Raw genomic sequence first — 22069 nt, forward strand, 5'->3', positions numbered from 1 at the left:
TATGAGCTGGCGCTGATTTAACAGAGCCTGATCCCCCATACACGACGTGCACACACACACACACACACACACACACACACACACACACACACACACACACACACTGGGCTATAGGACGGATTAGCACTTGATCCTTGATTGGGAGGCCACATCAGTCTTGTGCATGCGTATGCAACAGGAAGGTGCCATACGTTGATAAAAAAAAAAATAATAATAATAAAAACATAGTCCAACAGCCTGCTTGCCTGAACATTCCCGTGACTACATTCGTGTTGCATGGTGGTTTACCAGAGGTCACACTTTTTTCCCTCCCTCATCACCTTGCGAAGAACGAGTAATTCTAACCAACTCGATCTCGGCTTTGAGTTTGCCCTGGGCTGGTTTGGTATTTTTAGCGGTCCAGCTTGCACACACACCTTCAACATGACTAATTATCAGGACACGACCCCGACAGAAGGTGCCCGACGTACCGAGTGTTACTTCTTACCTGTCTCTACTCTCTATCCATCTATGCTTTCCTCTTCACCGCCACTGGCGCAGGCCATTTTGTAGCTTCAGTTTGCATCTGCACTCTGTTTTTGTTTAAATATCAGCATTTTCATTTAATTTAGTTTCAGTCAGGTGAAAGCCTTTCTCTTGATTTTTCTTTTCTCTTTGCACATGTAAATCCTGACCTTTCTTGAAATAACCTGTGTAATGTTTATATTTCCATATTGAAATTGGTTATGCAGTGAGTACAACACGCGCTATGCCTATTCCCTGAATGTGTTGCGCAAAAATACTTGGTGTGGTATGAAAGTTTAATAAGCCTTTGGTGCAATGAGAGACGATGAGCATCGGATCGTAACCTAACCTCTGTGATGCCTCCAATGCCCATTAAACACAGATGCACACACATAGTGCTTGCAGCCTTACATATTAATGTGCTGCCCCCAAACACACACACACACACACACACACACACACACATACTTGTACATGGCCAAAATGGGGAATGAAGGCAAGCTGTTGGACTGTGCTTACTTGATCTCTGCACCTACACACTGCTGCTGTGTGTTTGTGGTGTTACTTTCCAGGGAGTCTTGTTGGGATATAAAAGCAGCAGGGTGAAAAAGTTAACATGCATCTATCTATCATTTATTTTGCTCTCAGCATGTGATTCATTGTAAGGACAAGGTCACTGACTGACCAGATTAGTCAGTGAAATAGAGACGCAAGTAAAGGAGTCCACCGCTGTGTGACTGAGAGTTAATACAAGAGATGTGACTCATGGAGTCACAATACAATATTACTGTATTGCTCCTTAATATATGTTTTATAGTAGCACAATACTGCAATATGCAGCGAACGGTTTTATTGGGCAGGCTTGAACCAGATGGGTACGATTACTAAGATCATCAACTCCAAACATTATGTGATGATTCACATTCCCAAGCATGCTGGGTGGTCCCTTAGGGGGTCATGAAGAAGAGAAGAACACATTGAAAACATGTTTTAAATGTAGAGGACAGAAATTTTAGCATCCTGTGCGTTTGTGTGTTCTATTCATAATTCATGTTTCCTGTCCAGACGTGACACCTTTGCTGGAAAACCCTTTTTAAAGCAGTTCTCTTAGGACATGAAGGATTCTTCTCTGTGTTTTTTTTTGGTAGGCCTTGTGTGATGGAGGTTGGAAAGAAAGAATGGGATTCCCACAAGTGGGTGTTTGTTAAGAAGCAGAGGGAGGAAGTAATCAGAGGGAAGAAGAGGAAAAAGGGAGTGTGAAAAGACCAAGCGGCCAGACATGTCAGGGAACAAATTGAAAATGCCAATTTCACTTTAGAGCCCACCGGCTCAGCCGTTTATAGCGTAGCCGCAGCCTCTTATTCCGTGTGTAAATGAATGGTGTCCACAGAATAACGCACAATAACCTCTCTCGATCCATCTTGTGCTTGGCCATTTCTCCTTCACCCTTGCTGCTGTTATCCTCTCACCCTTTCCCAATTCAGATCACTTCACTTTGAAATGTTCTCACGTCTACACCACCACCACCATTTTTTTGTCTGGAATATTGAACACTTTTATTGTTGGCGCTAGACTCGTCAAACAAATAGCAAGCAGAACATTGTCTGAGGAAAAAAAAAGACAAAATTATTTGAATAAAATTTCAAGAGCAAACTAGGAGTTCCCATGAGATGCATGGCGACATTCTCCCTAATTTGAATATCGCTATGCCTTTAGAGCTCACTCAGTGTAAATCATCCAATCGCAAATGTGAAGAATGAATTAATCAGCCACTCGCACATTGTGACATTGCTCTGTCCTAGCTCTCATTTTCTTATCTTTTCAATGCACATTTCTCATACTTGAGGGTCCTCCCCCTCTCAAATACATTCCAATTCACTATATTGTTATTGATGTCACGATAAATCTCCCCAGTATCACGTTGGAGTGGTTGATATCAAATGGTGACAAAGTTGTTGCGAGAATAGGCCTGTGTCGTGCCGCAGCTCCGGGCACCAGACTTTCACATGGGATTTTATCGCCACTCCAGTCGAAGATAATAGTCGTGCTATCTCTCATCCAGAGGGCACTGAAGGTAGTGACCATAGTAGTGGTAGCGAGAGTGGATAGCCGTTGACTGTTAGCATGGACTGACTTCCTCGCCATCGGCCAAAATGTCATCGAGTGTGTCCTTTATTGCTAGTATTGACTATGAGGATTGTAGTCGTTCAAAAATAAGCAACACAAAAAATAAACTATTAGGTAGCTTAAATAACATGCCAGCTCAAACTGACATTACATCACACAACAACACAAACTGTATTCGGAGGGAGGGTGGATTTGGTTAAAGTTATTAACGGCATTTTATCTATGCGTGATATTCAGCATTCATGATTTATGAGTGTCTCATTAGACAGATTCTGGTTGTCTCGCCATCACATTGCTGCGTTGGAATCGTGTTGTCTCATTTCAAGTCATTCCATAAAACTGATTATGCCGCCAAAGAGTCAATTACATTTCAGCTGTTATTAGTTCAGGATGCAAAAATGAAATTAGATGTGAATGTTATTGTGGGAGATATATTAGGCATTTCATTCATCACTGAATGGAGTGAGTCATCCGGCGGTGAGGATTACAATCTCTTAATCAACTCCGTGCTCCGGCAGGCAGCGCGAATGTGCGGTGTGTTAAAATCACAATATAGCCTGTCTCTCATCACTCATTTTTATGGCCCTTCAACTGGTGGTGCAGCGCAGGTTACGACATTACCACCAGCCGCCAGCTCAACTGAATTGTCTTGTTATTTTTGGCACGTTTTCTCTTCATTTCGCAAAATTGGAGTTTCTTCTGTTAAATGTATTGTATCAAATTCGATTTGAATGAGAAACCTGAATTACTGTTTTTTTTCTTTCAGTATACGTACGACGGCAATGACATCAGTGACCTGCCTGTGGATTTGTCTGTGGTTTGGAATGGAAACTTTAACATCGACAACCCATACAACATAAAAGGTATGTTTTTCTGGTTTCAGCCAGCGGTGGCGTTGTATGCATTCTTTGTTACCCAATTTAAACATTCTTCTATTTTTTTCTTCTGTAAGAATGTAAACTAAACCCTTGCTCATCATTACGTCCCTTACGAGACATTACAGTGTATACATTTAAGACAGGCAGTTCCAGCTGTATCCGGTCAAAAAGTCTTGTATTCCCTGGATATATGATTAAAACTGAATGACGCCATGCCTTCAAGCTTCCTTGCCAACCCAAGAATGATAATGTTTAGGGTTAAAAGGTATACCCAAAGCAGACAATGAGATAATGTCTGCTGGATGTAATTGCTCGTAGGAGTGTCTTTACAGCGCTGGCTTCAAAATTATTACTGTCCGTACCGCACAGCAGGGGGGGGTGGCATTCTTCCCCTGCTGTGTGGTAAAGTAACATCATTGCCATTGTCAAGATGGCCCGCAGATAATATGTAAAAACAAATCAGTATACTTTGCTCTGTCACAGTTTGATTTTTGTGACATTTCATTTATAATTGAAGTATATTTTATTATTATATCTAATGTGTTATCTACTTGCTGTCCCAAATATTGCATATATCTATATATCTAGATATATTTCAGTTGTGTTCATCCATCCAATGGGAATTGCTAATACGACCTGTTGTCCTTTCAAGGTCACAGCATTTCTAAATGGCATATTTCATGTTCCTTCCTGGCAGTCTGTACAATTTATATGGCATTGTGCTTCCGAAAACGACAGCCTAAAGATATTTTTCTTCCTCCTGCATATCTTAGTACCCCGCCGGTCCCTATCCTATTTCTCAATCACGATAATCATCTTGTGTCGCATGAGAAATTTTCAAAAATTCTGATATGTTAATGTAATTAGGAAGGAGTCATTTAGCAGACAGTAATTGGTACGGGGGTTGCTTTAAAGCTGCTCCGTGACCAATGGGATTTGGGGATGGAATAGCGGAGAGAGAAGAAAGGATTGCACTGTACAATTCCTGGGGCATTTAGGGAAAATATTGCTCTCAGATGGTGACATTGAACCACTTTTTGAAATGCTAACCAAAAGTTGATAAGAAAATGTTTTTATCTTCAATCAAGTTGTAGCCTTCAGGATGTTTAGTCTCTCTTTTCCTGCAATCAAATATTCCACTTGTTTTCCACAGCTCACCTATATAAGTGCTACGCACTGAGAGACAGCTGTGGGATGTGTCTGAAGGCCAACCCCAGATTTGAGTGCGGCTGGTGTGTGCAGGAGAAAAAGTGCTCCCTCAGGCAGGAGTGCGCTCCCACAGAAAGCACTTGGATGCACGCCACCACGGGAAACAGCCGCTGTGCACACCCCAAGATCACCAAGGTGAGCCGTGTTCCCGACATGACAGACGATCACACATGAAAGAAGTATGTAGCGGAATGACAATGTTCCCGAGTGAGGTCACAAGAACCGCTGACAAAAGAGCATGTGAATGATTATCACAAGATTCAAGTATTCTAAAAACATTTCAGACAAGAATGTGTGAGGATCCGCCTCCAAAATACTGTGATGTACGATTTTTATGTTGCCGCAAAACTTGAATCAAACTGTACGACAGAAGAGACGTCGGACTTTCAATGTTTCTACAATATACCGTTGGATAGCATCTCTGCCTGTATTGTCTCCTGTGATATTGTATTCTCTTAGTTTCCTGTATAAACCTTTATCTCCTATTGGTTGTTGAAATAAAAGGCAGATAAAAGGGACATATCCTGGAGCCCCTAAATTGAACAAATACTTATCCCTCGCCTCCTTCCAACTTGTGTTGCTTAGCAACCGCAACATTCCAAATAACAAACATGTCAGCTTTGTGCAAGGGAGGTGGTCAAAGAGGGCAGCCCTGTTCAACTGACAGTTTGCACTTTGTAACCCAGCTTTGATTGCCTCTTGCTCCATAAAAACTCCCAAATCCACAACTTGCTAGTTGACAGAAATCCCTGACTCCCAAAGGCAAAACATTAAAAGGAGACCAAAGTTGAACTCTCCTGCCTTTGCATCAGCATTGTTTGGCCCCAGTGAGGGAAGCGAACACGGTCGAAGGCAGCGGGGAGGGTCGACGCCTTCGACACCATTACCATGACGGCGAGCACAACACAGATGGGCCGAGCGGGAGGAGGCAGTTCGCGCACACGCAACAAATCTGAAACACACGGCTGTGATTAGAGACGAGGAATACCGACCGACACAGCAAAGAAAACAGATCTTGTTTGCTTGGGGAGTGTGTATGGAGAAACAAAGTGTATGGGGAGTGTGTTAATTGGGTCTCACTATGAGTTCTGAATGTGTGTATGTGCTCGACATCTGACATGCCGGGTGGGCTAAGGCGTATAAACACTGTGGTGCACCCATCTGTTGCCATCCATAACTGTGGAGGTGGCCTATGTCTCACTGTGACCTGGGTCACTACAGCTCACCATAGGGAATGGCATGCTGTTCATCAACACACACACACACAGTGGTGAGTTTGAGGCCTTCCAAAAAAAAAAACGAATATTCATTTAATTTGGAGAGGAAGTGCTTGGAAAAAAGTGCCCATTTTCTCAAGCTAAATGGCGTGAAATATGTCTGCATACATATTCCTTGCTTGAACCCCTCTGTATATTTCCTGTGTGACTTCTGCTTCCTCTTTTTGAATACATAATGAAGGTACTGGATAATTGGGGCACGAGCACATTGATAAATCCTTTGATTAGTCATCTTTCTTTCTCTCACACTCAGTTATCTCTTTGAAGCAAGCGAACAGAGCCAAGGCTTGTGAGTGCGTGTACATGTGAGAGAATTGGCGGCGATGGGGTTGCGGTGTTTGCAAGCATGCGCATATTGAGACAAATCTTGGCCTGGGGGCAAGATGTTGGTGGCAGTCAAAAAGCAAGCGTAGTAGTCAACCAATAACGGCAGGAAGAGGAGGAACTTGGCTTGAGCGCAGCAGGGATAAAGAAAAAGAGATTCACCTGTGAATTGCTGGAGAGTTGTTTATCAGCAAGCCTACGTGTGAGGATCTCATCTCCACCTTTGACATTTACACTGTGACATTTAGTGCCAGAAGAAGTTCCACAGGCGACAAAGAGAATCCCTCCTCTGTAGCCATTTCATTGAACAGCACACAAACTGAATATCACTCCCCATTTGCTCTCTTCCCTTTTTATGCATTTTTGCCAATTTTTTTTTTTCTCTCAAGAATAAGCAGTTGGGTACTGTTCCACTAATAGCATTGGGGACGTACAACAGTCACCAAACACAGCAAATGGTGATTAAGGGCTCTTATGATTGGTGTGGCACTTTTCCAGTAATCGTTGTGAACACAGTTGAATCAGCTGACAGAGAATACGGTCAAGAAAGGTTTTGATTTGGAACGATACCGATCAAATAAGCTACAACACGCACACACACATAGACATCGTGTCCTTAAGCGTAGAGCAGCATTGTCCTAGTAATGGCCTTGGTTGCTGCCTGGTCCTCCATCATCCATCTTTTCAGGCCTGTTCTCCCCTAGGAGAATAAAAAAGCATTCAGGTTAGCCCTGAGAAACCAATTAAAACAACCCATGCCTATACTTGTGGTGGTGGGGGGGCGCCTATTTAATGTGTTTGCATGCAGCCCAGTACTTTTTGCAGACGCATTATTTTTACTTTGTGTTGCAAAAATATACCCTACAAACTGTAATGTAAGTCAAATTTTTGTTTTGAAATATTTGTCACATGTGCATTGTAGAGCTAAATGAGTTGTCTGCATTGAAGCCATCCCTGAGGAGGGGTGGGCAGGGAGTGAATTAAGATCTTGTGTCAGCACTTTGGTCAATGAAGCTGACTGGAAATTACCTTGCATGTTTGTGGTAGTCGGGGGGGACGTGCAAACGCCACACGGAAAGTTCCCAAGGTCAGGCGTTGAGACGTGTTAGAAGCAGAACCAGGGATGTTCTTGTCGTGAGGCAGCGTGCTAACTGCTCTTAACCCCGCTGTTCAACTAACATTGTAAATATTTTTAGACTTGCATTTTTGTTTTATTTTTGACCGAATGACTCAACACTAAAGCAGGGATTGTAAGTGCTAGCCCTGTAGTGGTCCGTGGCGGTATTGCAAGTGGTCCGCAAAATTAGAAATGAAAAATAATTGTAACAATTTTAAAAATAAAATTGATTAATTCTAGCAAATTTTGTGACTCATTTACCCATCCAAATTATGTGACATTCCCAAAATTGACATACAGATGAAAATAAATAGCCCGTACAGGTCTATCCTCCTTTGGTGCAAAATACAATAATATTCCGCCAAAGCAATGATCTCCGAGTTGTTTCTTGGTTATAATGGTGGTCCAGCTAACCATTCAGCAAGTAAAAACATAACGCAGGCTCTGAATATTTTTTATATTTTGCAGAAATGTCCCATGAGAAATCATCATCTGCGAACTAGCTGATGAACTTGTGGAAAGCCTCGCAGTGTCTTTTTACAGTCTGTCCCTCCTGTCGCATCAATATCCCCCCCCCCCTTTTTCTAACCAGTCGATGTTATCTCTGCACTGTTGCTCGAGCGGGCTACAATATGTCTGGCGTAAAAGCCTTTGACACAACGGGACAAGTTGTAGATGAGAATGAGAAAAAGCCACGTTGAATGGAAGTCAAGAGCTGTGACTGTGAAAGGGAAGAATAGAGCGATTGTTTGAGCTGGTGGCTTTTATGAAAGTCTGCTTTTTGTTTGTGTTGTTTCAGTGTGAAAACGACAAGGTTTGTATTTGTGTGTGTTTTGATAAGCCCGGCTGAGCAGAGCAAAAGATTTGATTACCATATCTGGAGACTTTGGATGACGCCACCACTCTGTGCCAATCATTCTTTTGTCTAATGCTAAAACACACGCCATTCATGCACGCTGGAAAAGAGGCGAGGGAGTTGAAAAGGCACAAAGGCGGGGAGGAAGAAGAAAAGGCCAAGGGGGCGAGCAGAAGATATTCACCATAAGCTTTGTTGGCATAAGATAAAGAACACTCCATCGTTCTATCGCCTCGGTGGCCTTTTGGATTGGGCCTGCGTGCCGTTGTGCTTCTGCTCAGTGTCGTCAATGTGGGTGAACGTATTTTTTTAGCAGTATGTATGCTAAATGTTTATCTGAGAATGTGTAGGTGGTTTTGCGGAATTGTGAACCCCATTCGCATCTAAAGTCATAAAAATGAGAAACTTTACTTCGGTGCTACTAACTATAAAGACACTTGCCAATGGACGTAATTATTTTATTTTATTTGAGTTCATATTGAGCAACGGGAACTTGTATGTGCTAAATCGCCACGTTGCACATTTGTATGTACTTACACTTCTGTAATGGTTTCACAACAAAGACAAACTGTACCCCAGAAACAAATCAACTTTAACTAGTGTCCAAGTGTTACCTCACGGGAACGACATGAGCACCCAACTATCAGCATATGTTTTCCCCTCCTCCCATATTGTGACAGATGACCCCACCCCCATCAATTTCTAATCCAATTAGTTTTAACCCTAATTCTCCGAGTAATGACTGATTACCAGAGGGACTATTGTTTGCGTCCATGCTGTGGCATAATGGTACGGTGATTAGCGACATGGTTCATCTTGTCTAGCCATTAGCACCCCTGCACACCTTTTACGGAACTCAAGAGGGAAACGGAGGGATCGGAGGTCACGGTGTGCTGTAATTGCGTTCAGTAAATTAATCATCTCAGGGTCAGAGAAGTGACCAAAGTGAGGCCGGGGGGGTCATGTGCCAGTGATTGACTGAGCAAGAATGAATCTGTCGTCATTTTCATTGAAATTTTGTCGCAAAGAATCTCAAGTCCTACCAAAATGAACACTTGTGTCCATGGATTTATTTATTTATAACGGTGAATTGTTCTCTGTCTGCAGCTATTTCCTGAGACTGGGCCAAGGCAGGGAGGAACCATGCTGACCATCACTGGTGAGAATTTGGGTCTCCAGTTCAAAGACATCCAGAACGGAGTCCGTATTGGAAAAGTGGCCTGCAACCCTCAAGAAGACCAGTACATCAGCGCTGAGCAGTATGTTGACGACATCTTTACTCCTTTTTTGTTTTTTACGTCTCTGTTAAGCTTCTCTTCAGGGTTCCTCACTTGCTGTGCATTCAGACCAAAAATCGGTTCTCGGGCTGTGCTTATTCAAAGTGCTGGTCAAAGTTAAGACAAATGGCAGCCAATTTAACATGAAACATTTTCTTTCATTATCAATCAGAATTACAGCCCAATCACAAGTGGATTACCTCATTTAACCCCCTTCATCACACTAACTCCCCTTCTGACAGCAACGTAATGACATTTGAGTGGGGCGATTGGTATATATATATATATATATATATATATATATACTATATATATATTCATGAAAGCTTCGCCATTTGTACACTCCGTCTGATTAATTTGTGTTTTCTAGGAAATCTCTGAATTACGATGGCCTTACTTCCTTTTAGTAACTACAGCATTTTATTAAGGACGAATGATTATTTGAGCTGATAGCATGCAAAGTTTGTTGTTTAGTATATATTTCACCGTAAGTAAGACAAACAAATGCAGGAAATGTATTCAGTCCACATTTTTTATGAGCCTACTCTCATGCAGATGTTAGGGGAATAACATAAGGTGGGGGTGGCTGCTTGTCACCCCCACTTGGGTGCTGGTGGTGTCCTCAATATTCTATTTTCAGTACTGTCTCTGTCATTTTACTCAAATGATGGTCTTGCTGAGTTTTGCACAAGTCCCAAAAGATTTGTCATCTTTGGCTCTGTCACAAGGAAGGAAACATCTCAAATTTGACTTTGATGCTTTGACAGAGGACAAACAATGCTGTGCGGCTCAAGACGGGGATGACAGGTGTCCCCGAAATGGCTTTAGAAATATGCTGTTGACATGTTTGTGTTGTTTTATAATTCATAAACTCATATTATCATATTCACGGGAAACATCTCCCGTACGTACACGGGTGCTATTTTTGGCAACTCGCTTTCACTACCACATGTTCATTTTGTCTTCTTTAGCATATCCAAAAGCACAGAGGTGTCAATTTTTAACCCTGTCATGCCGTACTGGCTCGTTGTCATAGCACCCAGAGGATGGAGGAAGGGAAGGGGGGCAGTTGGCAGTCAAGCTGTCCCGATAATTAAAAGTGATGTTAGCCATGCGACGCCATTAGCGGCCCGGATACTCTCTTCATTCCCGTGACCCTGTCGGAGCTGCCTGTAACACACGAGACGCAAGATTATGCGACTGACGCTGCAGGGCCAAGGTCAGCTGCTGGAAGGAAAGAAATGATGTGCACTGATAGTTAGGCAGAAATATAAACAGGAGAAGCGGAAAAGTGAGTTGGATTCGTTCATGGCAGCAATGACACGAGAAAGTGACAAATAAAACTTTGACGATGTTAAAAAACATATCTAATATAAAAAAAATGTTATTTGTCATCTTATTGGACAGTTTTGACATCTCTTGAGAGGTTCCAGGAAAACCAAGCCAGATCCCGCCTGGTCACAGTCACCGACTGTGCTTTGCTGACTTTTATGAAGCCAAAATAAAAATATGCCGTGCTTGTATTCTGTGATTTTCATCCCATAAATAGACTTTGACATGTCCAATGTCATGAAATCTCAATGATGGAATAAAATATCGCCTGTATTTCAGCGACTTCCCATCAATTTATCATGAACTTTCTTCATGGAGATTTAATAACATCCCAATTCAACAGATTCTCATTCCGGCAAACATGATGCAAGAGAAGCCGAGTTTTTAACTGAGAGCTGTCCAGCATTTTAATCACAGCCCCTAGTGGGGGTCCAGGGAATAAATGAAAGGAAAAACAGAAACAATGGACATAGAACATACTGCATCAGAACGTGAAATACTGCAGCACCGCAGTTGCCATGACCACGTGCTGGGCGAGTACAAACAGGGGAGTCAACTCATCTCGGGGAGGCGAGTAGATGTGTAGGATATGAGCTTGTTCAATTAATAAGCCTCGCTCATTTTAACCCGCTTACTCTCCCTGTGTCTTCTTTCTCGGTACTTTCTTCTCGCGTTGCCTTTCATTGGTCTTTCTTTCTGTCTCATTCTTTCACACTGGTTAATTAAAAGGCAAGCATGACTTCATTGGGTGAAATGTGTGGAAGCTTTTGTCCCTCTGGGATAGACTGCAGTTGTTTCTTCAGTGGATTTTTGCTCAAAAGGCCAGCTCATGTTATGCGATTCATACAAATATGTACTTTAATAAAGTGTAATTGCACATCCGCCACAGTAGATGGCAGTGCTGCTCTTATTGGTGTTTTCTTTTTATTTAACGCTGAAAGAAAAGGCAAAACATAATTTTAAAACACTTTCTACATCTATTTCTCTTTATTTTAATGTTAATAAGGATGCAATGCGATACAAAGGTCTGCTCAGAGCAATTTCATAAAACAATACTATTCAAACTTCCGGCGGAGATTTCCTTCTTCCTGTGCCTTGGTCTGATTTGCTCATTGTAATTGAAAATATGAATCTGTCCGTTGCAGGATTGTGTGCCGATTGAATGATGCCACGGGTTACCGGGTGCAGGAAGCTCAAGTGGAGGTGTGTGTGAGGGACTGCATCCATCCAGACTACAAAGCAATCTCCAACAAGGCCTTTACGTTTGTGGTAAGAGTTGAGACTTTCCGATAAAAGCATCTTTCGGTGCCACGGCCATAATTTGATTCTTTGTGTGTCCATTCTTAGTCACCATACTTCAGCCGCGTCAGGCCGTCTACCGGCCCGCTTTCTGGCGGCACGAGGATCACCATAGATGGCAGTCATCTAAACGCAGGCAGTGCCGTGTATGTCAAGATTGGACTCCATGCCTGCCGTTTTGAGAAGTGAGTGAACCCGATGTACTCTAAATATTTGTCCTACTTTACTACATTGTCATACAAACACGCTATATCATCACTCCCTTTGTTTTTTTTAAAGCCCAGCTACACCAGTTATTAGTTGAACTATACTTTAGTGTTTTGTAATTATAGAAACATCACTTTGATTTGCTGCAGATTGCAAAAGAGGTAGGTCTTGGTTAGAGCATGACCTGGAGCAATTGTAAAAATGACAGTGGAGCCTATTTTTAGCGTGATGTGTGTGGTCTACAGTGAAGAGAAATTGCTCAAACTACGGTGTTGAAAACGTTTACTTTGCTCTCTACGGTGTTATTTTGTCTTTTTCTTACATGTATGTAATTGCCAAGGTAACTTCCTTCCTCTCATAGCTCACCCTGCACTCATGTCTGCATGTAAATGTCACAGCACACGTTTGAGTGCACTGCAGATACTTTAGCTTTGTGGATTTAAAACAATAAAATGGATTGGGGATTTTTTTCCTCACAAAAATCTAATTTCCATTTTTAATCAACCACCCCTCCTACCTTGCTTGTGTAAAAAATAATGACGAGATTATTAAAATAACTTCCATAACATTACACAAAAATAATGGAAGTAAACACATTTTTTATAACCGCTGCCAAAAAGATGCCTTGTATGCTATCCAAGCTAAAACACTTTGTTCTGATTCCAAACTGCATACACGATTTGATAAATTCATATTTTGAGGTTCCTTTTTCAAAATAAATTAGAACTGATGATAAAAGCTTTCCCATCTTATCTTGTGCTTTGAAGCTCAACGTTTGACTTGTATCGGTGTATGCGGCATTTATTTTTCTCATATTAGTTTTCCTTTCCAGCCGCAACAAGTGACAGGTCCAACTAATGAGCTCGGACCTATGAAGTTCTTTTTATGTCGTAGCAAAGGCCAATTTAAAGCTTGGTAGCGCACCCTGAGAAAGGTGAACATAATAGTCTTGGCCTTTCATCCACTGAGCAGCAATAACCTTTATGGGCAAAGTAATGAACTGGTTGCGTCTGTCTTTTTAATGTGTCTTTCTATTCAGCGGGGCCTCAACTTTAATCAAAACCTATTTACCCCGAGTCACTCATCCGCTTATCTCCCTCTGCAACGCGTTTTCCTTCTTTGGTGTTTTCTTTCGCTCCGTATTCCCCATTGGCTTTCTTTTGTGTTAGCCGCAACCTTGTCAGAAATACATACGTGACACCACAGGCACTCTCAGCAGTGACAGTGTTGTGAAAATAGTTACCATGGAAACAAGGGACTAGTGGAATGTGGAAATTTATTTATTTTTTTTTTTTTAAAGAAGTCATCTTCCTTTTCTTCTATATTCAACCCCCATTTCAGTCCCTTCTCAGTTTGAGTATGCACAGAGGAAACTGTTAAAATTGCCTCCCGAGCGACGGCAGGGATTACATTCGTCGAGAGCAAATATGTTTTGCAGATATGTACTTTATATATTTTTTTATTGGGCGTGTGCATCTCTCCAATAAAGCGGATACACGGGGTGAGATACGATTCATTTCAAATCGGATCAATTCTGTTCCCTTCGATTCAACGCTATTATGATTTCACTCAAGATGGTAAAGTTTGAGCTGATGTCATTTTACAATATGAATCAACTTGTCAGGACTGTAAATGCACTTTAATCCACTTTAAGGTGGAACAATTCAGTTTGATCCACTGCCGTTTCCCGAATCAAAACGTTTTTTTCCTACACAGCTAATTTTGTCTCCATCTCACTGTAAGTCGTCAGGCAAAAGCCACACGATCATCCTCCCCATCATCTCCTTGCTCTCTGTGGATTTCAGCCTCCCCACGGACGCGAGCGGGGGATTTGCGTCTAGATCAGTGTGTTCAATTCCTATTCCGACTATCACACTGCGCCACGTGCCACTTGGGCAACTTGTTCACATTTGCAGGAAGCAAAAGCTTGGGCGGCAAGAGACTCTACCTGCGTTTAGCATATTTATATGCTAATTCGCCGACCCCCACGCTGTGCACAAGCACCTTTTTACACGCCCCGACAGATGGACTCATGGGAGGCCAATCTCCCTATTGCTTGTGTTTCACCCTGACATCACAGGACACCTAAAATAAACCTCTGGAGTGGAACACAAAGTTTCCCTGCAGGTCACAGCCGGTCGCCTGTCTGCTCGCGATGCCGTTACATCACACACAGAGACGACCAGCTTCATCTGTCACATTTGATCTTTCAGCAAGATGGAGCACAGTAGGGAGGAGAGAAGCTGACATATGAGACTACTGCTGCACAGGCTAAAAGTTGTTAGCACTTAGGCGCTACGCCGATGACATGAAAGTGTGTTTTGGCTGCAAATGTTGAATCATAATTCAGTAGGAATTATCCGTGTAGCTCTTTTTCTTTCACCAAGCAACCTTTTGTGACTAACACATCTCTCTCCCACTCTCTCCTGCTCATTCAGGCGAAACAGTAGCGAGATAGTGTGTGTGACCCCAGCCGGACAAGCTCCAGGCCCTACCCCGGTCATGGTGGACATCAACTCAGCTGAGCTGAGAAACCCAGAGGTCAAGTTCAACTACTCGGATGATCCCACCATCCTGAAAATTGAACCCGACTGGAGTATTGCTAGGTGAGAGAAAAAAAATAAGAATACTAAATAATTACGAGCGGAGTACTTTCTGCTCACTTCATGATCTATATAGAACGCAATAAAATTCCCATTTTATATGAACTGTGTTTGATCTACAATGCTGCTTGATGCATCCAAATAGAGCAGATACTACCGGCCCAATGCATTATTAATCCTATCTGACGGTTGCGCTATACATTTTCATATGAAACTCGCCAACTCAACTGAGATATGAACTCTGCGTGTGAACTCATTCATGTCATAATATTCCAGCAATACTCCCCGGCCGCATTTCGGTGAATAGGAAAACAAACATTGCGCTCAATTTTCAACCTCATCTCTCTTTTTAAAGACCTCTTATTTATGTTGTTTATAGTTCTGCATGAAAAGTAAATGTTTGTGAGCAGCGACAGCAGTAAAGGAGAGCTCCTGGAGCTACTTGATGAGTTGCAGCACAGATACTAGATATACAGTGTGTGTAAATATTACTTTATTGAAACGAGGCTCTATAGCCAAGGGAAGCATTCCTGCTCGAACACAAGCTTGCATTTGTAGGGTGTGGAAAATAAGGAAATAAAAAGATGTATAAATGAATAAATAACTTGCGGCAACCAAACACTAATAGGCTCACTAATATGACCTAGAAACTGTTCTTTGGCTCACGTGGTTGTCATTGACTCCAGCGAGAGACTTCTAGGAAATGTTTGCGCGTTATTTCCTGGCCTTTCAATTAGATTGGCATACATTAAAAAAAAAAGGAGCTGATAATCATACTTTGTGTTCCTTCAAAAAGACTTATCGACGTGAAGTGTCATGCTACAATAACAATAAAGTGTAATGCTTACCAGTCTCTTTTGTCACCCTGTTCTGAAACAGAGCTCATCCAAAACGCCCCTCCCCTATTGAAAGTCATTCTTGGGCTAACAAATGATTTTGGAAAGATTAGGCCGTATTTCAGCAATGATGAGGATTTACATCCTTCACAATACATGGTTTAAATCGCAAGTGTTGCAAAGCTTTACTCTTTTTCTGCTCTTTCTCCTTGAAAATGTTCTTGTGTAAAAATCACTTCTTGTCACTTTTACCATTGTTGTTTTTTATTGCCACTTGGCCGCCCGTCAGCCGCCTTAATGCCATTCAAAACCCCCTCAAGCCTTCTCTCCACTCTGTCGTTTTTTTCCTTCCATCTCAGCGCCCGCTATCCAGGCTTAGAGATAAGACACTGGAACTCCCGACTCGTTGGAATTTATATTCTGTTATTTATTGAATGTTCTCGAGCTGGTCCTCCCGCGATGAATACACCTGCCTATGCTGTTTCGGGCCTTGCCGAACGCTGCTCCATTTTTAAGTTGTATGTTAACTAATTTAACCGCTGTCAGAGTTGTTCGCATCAGCTAAAGTTCAGCGTCTCGGGCCAACGGGGGCTGTTAAGAAGGCAGCGCAGAAAAGGGAAGTCTCTCACCCGTGTTACCGACGTCTCTGTTGGTCAGCGTCACATGGACCCGAATAGGTCACAGGTGTAAAGGTTACACAAAATGTCGGATCACTGACAACACAGCCCTTTCTGAGTGTACTGTATATCTCATGCTGGAAATACCACAGCAAAATTTCAGTGCCTACATTTTAATATCTTCCTACAGGCGCTGTGCAGAGTTCATTAAATATTGCAAGTAGAGGTCAGACGACAGGTGATGAGTTAATTACAGGAGCAATTCGCTTTGCAGTCATTTCTGGTTGAAGCGCGCAAAGATGCTGGTCACGTTCCTCAGAGGATACAGACTGAAGTCAATTTACTTTTATTTTTGGGACGTGTTTGTAATATACACTGTGGAGTCATAGCAAGTGCCGTTCAAGACTATTTTCAGCCAACGTTTTTGCTGACGTGGCCTGTAATCGTTCTCGCTCATTTGTTTAACAATCTCTTTTAGTGGCGGGACCATGTTGACCGTTACGGGAACCAATTTGATGACTATCAAGGAACCCAAGATGAGGGCCAAATATGGAGCTGCCAAGTCAGAAAATGTAAGTGAAAAAAAAAAAGGGTGAATTGAATTCACACCGGTATGGTGTCTCTATCTTTCCTTTGTACATTCTCGTTCAAAGTAGTGATTTTCAAATGATGCACACACTCTTGGGACACATGCACACTTTAGCTGTCAGTCAAGCAGCCAAGGGCCTATTTTCTGTTTGTTTTTGATGTTGAATTTCCTTTTAGCAGCTTTAACCTTTGAAATGTCAAGCAGTAATAAAGCGGCTCTGGCAAATCCCCCCCCTCCCCTCCCCTCCTCACCTATAGCACCATGGGGCTTAGCTAACCTTTCCCCCTCACCGGCTCTTTGCTCAAAGTGAAAAAAAAATATCCCTTTTTGCCTTTGTGGCCACTCGCTGCAGTTGGTTTGGTTTTGCTTGGTTAGTTTTCCAATTGAGCTATAAATAGAATAATTTTTCTTGTTATTTTTTTTGTCATCTGACGATCATTGCATTCAATTTGTTCTGACATGACTAATCCAGCATTCTTTTAACGTTATAATGTCAACATGTTCTCTGATATCATATAGGCCTCTGTTAGCGCTACTCAATATGCTAATTGGTTCTTTGGAATGAAACTGTATGACTAATGTGCAATTTGTGTTGCTCCTCAGAACTGCACCGTGGTTAACAACACGGTGATGGTGTGTCTCGCTCCCTCCGTGGCCGGGTCTGACAAAGTTTTCTCCGAGGTGGGCAGCAGTCCAGATGAAATTGGCTTCATCATGGATAATGTGCATTCGGTGCTGGTGGTCAATGAGACATTCAGCTACCATCCGGATCCAGTGTTTGAATCACTCAGTCCCAACGGCATATTGGAGCTAAAGCCCAGCTCTCCACTTATACTCAAGGTAAATTGCCTTTTGCTTTTAGCATTGATCTGTTTTTTTGCTTTATTGTCTCTTTCTAAACCTGATTTTGCTTTACATCGTTTTATGTCATGTTTTTTTTTTTTTGTCAGCTCAACTGCTTTCAATCTATAAAATCACCTGTTCTGGTTTATTCAAGATGTCAGACATTCTCTTGAGTTAAAAAAATAATAATAAAATATTGGACCGTATAATTGCATGTTGTACTTTACATCCAACCCTTTTTATCCAAATTTATATTGTGAAATATTATGTAGTAAATTATTTTGGACCTTATCATTCTGCGGCACTGTTGCTATGGTTACCCACCCTGAACACAAATTCAAATCAATGCGTCCCACTGTTGATACATACCTGTTCGTAAAACAGAAGCCATGACACAACTGTGATTGCAATTGAAAATTACATTGTGTACTTTTCTAGGGCCGCAACCTAATTCCCGCAGCCCCTGGAAATACAAAGCTGAACTACACGGTGCTGATCGGGGACACGCCGTGTGTTCTCACCTTGTCTGAGAGCCAGCTGCTGTGTGAGTGGCCCAACCTGACTGGAGAGCACAAAGTCACTGTGAGTACTGTGCTGCCGAGCCAAGACACACCTTTTAATATCTTTCATACTCTTATATTCACTTTATAAGTAACTACTATTGCTAATAGACTTGTGTTTGTTTGGGAAATACAGATTGTACGGTGTGTGTGTTTTAATTCTCATCTCCTCAGTCTGCGTTCTTCATCTCTCTCATTTAGCTCAATCCACATCCTTCCTCTCATTCTTTGCTCCCCAAGCATAAAACGTAAATCTTTTTAGTCATTCTACATTCCTCATCCCCATTCATATATCCACGCCCGTAAAAACATACATCCTGGCTTTAATATGGCTCGGGGTGTTTGCAAAATGTATTTATATTTTAGCGGCTTTTCATTGGTCTTGGCTGGCTGGTATACTCCCGGAGGCTTTCGGCAGTATTGCTTTTCAATAGACTGGGACTATTTTCATTCCGCTTTGCTTTTCGTATTTCTAGATATAAGCCACTTGAAGAATTAAAAATACGTTAAAAATTGATAGAAACGTAATCACTTTTGTGTTTTTAGTTAAATGTGCCTCGGGGCACAAATATTTAGCTGAAGGGGTTCAGGTTGGTCTGGACTTGACACAAGTGAGAATTTTTCAGCCAATGCAGCAATCTAGCATTGTGTTGTTTTTATTGATTTATGTTGAATTCAGACTGGTTTCAGCCCATCATCACAATATATTTAATAGTAGCAATTTTTTTTCAGGCCAGTAATGTTGATTGTATCATTGGTTTTCTATTTTGCATCCAAGCGTCTACTTATTCCTCTCTCTAGGTTCGTGTCGGAGGCTTTGAACACTCACCGGGGACCTTGCAAATCTACTCAGACAGCCTTCTCACCCTGCCCGCTATCATCGGCATCGGAGGTGGAGGCGGCCTGTTGCTGCTGGTTATTATTGTGGTGCTGATTGCCTACAAAAGAAAGTCCCGCGATGCAGACCGCACCCTCAAACGACTCCAACTGCAAATGGACAACTTGGAATCCAGGGTGGCCCTCGAGTGCAAGGAAGGTAAGTTGACATCGTAGAAGTGATCGCCATCAGACCTCGCGGTGCTCTCGCAGCTTCCCTTCTACCTTCACTTGAGCGTTCCCTCTAAATAACTCCCGTGTCCCGAAATAACCGACTGCAAATCTTTCCCTTGCTGCAGCTTACCTCAAACACTGCGCAACCCCAATTAAACATCGCTATCCATTTTAGTCTCAATTTCCTCGCTTGCTCTGCCTCCCCCTCCCTCCCACTTCCAAACAGTCCCTCCTGCTGTTTTGTGGCAGTAAAGTGTGTGTGGGTGTTGGTGTGATTCTAGAGGAGTACTTTGATCTGAGCCAGCCACCAGATGTTGGCTCTCTACCCAGCGAGAGAGCCGCCTGGCTGGCCTCACGAGTGTCCGCGGGTGTGAGAGAGGCAGAGATGGAGGACAGATAGATGCGGGGAGCAGAGGGTGGGACAATGAGGGCAATAGTAAGGAAGGAGGGGCTTGGCAGCAAAGAAAGAGGGAGCCAAAGCAAGAGACTTCCACACCAGCACATTAGCATAAATTAATTTGGCAGGCAACTGCGTGGATTGAGCAAGTGCCTATTGATGCTGCTAAATGGTTTGTCTGCTATGGAGGCAGATGGGAAGAAAGAGTCGAATAATGATAATCATGAGCGTACACATCCATACTGCCTCTAGTGATCAAATAAAACATGCATGGTGACAGCTAAAAAGCATATGCGGGTTTACCAGTTCAACCAGTGCAATATAAAATGAAGCCATTTATTGTTATTCTTAATTATTTCGGTGAACCGGGTTTCAGAAAAGCAATTGAGAGATTTGTTTGAGCAGTGGATGGCTTTCTCATCCCATACACGGGCTAATAATCATTTTTTTATCTTACGCAGCATTTGCAGAATTGCAGACTGACATCCATGAGCTCACTCAGGAGCTTGACGGAGCAGGAATCCCCTTCCTGGACTACCGCACCTATGCCATGAGGGTCCTCTTCCCTGGAATTGAGGACCACCCTGTGCTCAAGGAGATGGAGGTACTGGTCAGTAGAGAGATTGCGTGGAAACACACCCACACATTTGTGTGCTGATATGCATGGAAGGTGTCAGGTACATTTCAGTATCTGCACTCGGCTATCAACTGTATTCCAAAGGGATAGTGTAGCGCGACATTGGATTTTCATTTGTATGGCCCAGGCAATCACAGGCCACAGTAGTGCAGTAGTAGGCAGATCAATTTCTTATTACAGCGCCAAGCTCACATCCACGGCTGTGAAGAGAGGAAGAGGCTAGATGGAGAGTGTGTGGGAGGGGAGTGAGGGATGAAGGGAGTGAAGGAGAAAGATAAAGACAGAATATTAGGTAATGAGAATAAGTGAAAGGGGATGACAATAAATTGGTTTATGCATGTAGCTGAAAGTGAATCAATTTGTCTGATTTTCTTTGTAAGGAGACAAAGAACAAGTGGATGTGAAGGCACGCATTGCTCCAATCATTCTTTTGCCAGTGTGTCCTTGTGTAACTCACTGCAAATTAAATTATACTCTCTTGCTCAAGCTTGCTTTCTTTCAATTTTTTTTCACTTCCTCAACTTCTTTCTTAAATCTTCTCCCGTAGGTCCCGGCGAACGTGGAGAAGGCCCTGACACTTTTCGGACAGATGCTGACTAAAAAGCACTTCCTGCTGACATTCATCCGCACTCTGGAAGCGCAGCGGTCCTTCTCCATGCGAGATCGCGGCAACGTGGCCTCCCTCATCATGACGGCGCTGCAGGGGGAGATGGAGTACGCCACAGGCGTCCTTAAACAGCTCCTGTCCGACCTCATCGATAAGAACCTGGAGAGCAAGAATCACCCTAAGCTCTTACTGCGGAGGTAGGTGCAAAGGGAGGATTTCCTTATTCTATACCTTTTGATAGAGACCAACGAAGGTAACAAAAAAAATTAGTTTGCCAAGACGTGCATTGCTGTGTGTTGTGGTGGAGTAGGATGGCAAGGGGACTCTTTTTAGAAGCATATGCGATGTTTCGTCCTCTCTCTCTGTCAACCCTGTCGCTGTCAAAAAGGATTACACCCCTGAGCACACACATTCCCAGTGGAGTTGCAGACAGACAGAAAGAAAGAAAGACCTCTCTCTTCAGCACACACACACACAGGTAGTGGGGGGGGGATTCAAGGGATGGAGTGAATGTCAATGGATAGAGGAGAAAGATTTACAAAGGTGTGTGTCAAGGTTTGAATGAAGTCAGGATTGCTAAGGGTGCAGCAGTGTGCAAGAGGAGTGAAATAAAAGGCAAAATTGAATTCGGGCTTTGTGTCGTCGGAAGTGAGAGCGAGGCGGATGGAGTGCCAAAACAGAGGATTCACACATTTATGAGGAGATTTGAGCTGGAATCAAACTGCTGGAGGAATATGGAATATATAATCCGCATCTTTTGTATTGAAGTTTAACTGTCACCCTAATGATGATGCGCGAGATGGACAACACAAGAGAAGTGAGTGCACCACTGCTACGTGTGCCACCATTCATCCTTAACACAGATGTTGCCGCCATTCCCAAAGTGGAATATTGTTTGTACGCCCCATTAGGTGTCCGTGCCA

At 42.7% G+C, this 22069-nt stretch overlaps 1 protein-coding gene across 5 annotated transcripts in view; it reads left to right on the plus strand.

Annotated features, from left to right (window-relative positions):
* The window catches only part of plxna1b (plexin A1b), a 117120-nt gene that overhangs the window by 87222 nt on the left and 7829 nt on the right, over nucleotides 1-22069 (plus strand). For 3 of the 5 annotated variants that reach the window (XM_049734845.1, XM_049734849.1, XM_049734847.1), the window contains 12 exons: nucleotides 3398-3494; nucleotides 4663-4853; nucleotides 9400-9551; nucleotides 12047-12170; nucleotides 12249-12385; nucleotides 14846-15013; nucleotides 16942-17035; nucleotides 17656-17892; nucleotides 18334-18477; nucleotides 19257-19491; nucleotides 20364-20512; nucleotides 21087-21343. In XM_049734845.1, coding sequence (XP_049590802.1) covers nucleotides 3398-3494; nucleotides 4663-4853; nucleotides 9400-9551; nucleotides 12047-12170; nucleotides 12249-12385; nucleotides 14846-15013; nucleotides 16942-17035; nucleotides 17656-17892; nucleotides 18334-18477; nucleotides 19257-19491; nucleotides 20364-20512; nucleotides 21087-21343 — 1985 coding nt within the window. The remainder of the gene's footprint in view (nucleotides 1-3397; nucleotides 3495-4662; nucleotides 4854-9399; nucleotides 9552-12046; nucleotides 12171-12248; nucleotides 12386-14845; nucleotides 15014-16941; nucleotides 17036-17655; nucleotides 17893-18333; nucleotides 18478-19256; nucleotides 19492-20363; nucleotides 20513-21086; nucleotides 21344-22069) is intronic. The other 2 variants (XM_049734848.1, XM_049734850.1) reach the window with 1 other exon arrangement.

Source organism: Syngnathus scovelli, chromosome 11 (genome assembly GCF_024217435.2).
Source record: "Syngnathus scovelli strain Florida chromosome 11, RoL_Ssco_1.2, whole genome shotgun sequence".
Classification (NCBI taxonomy): domain Eukaryota; kingdom Metazoa; phylum Chordata; class Actinopteri; order Syngnathiformes; family Syngnathidae; genus Syngnathus; species Syngnathus scovelli.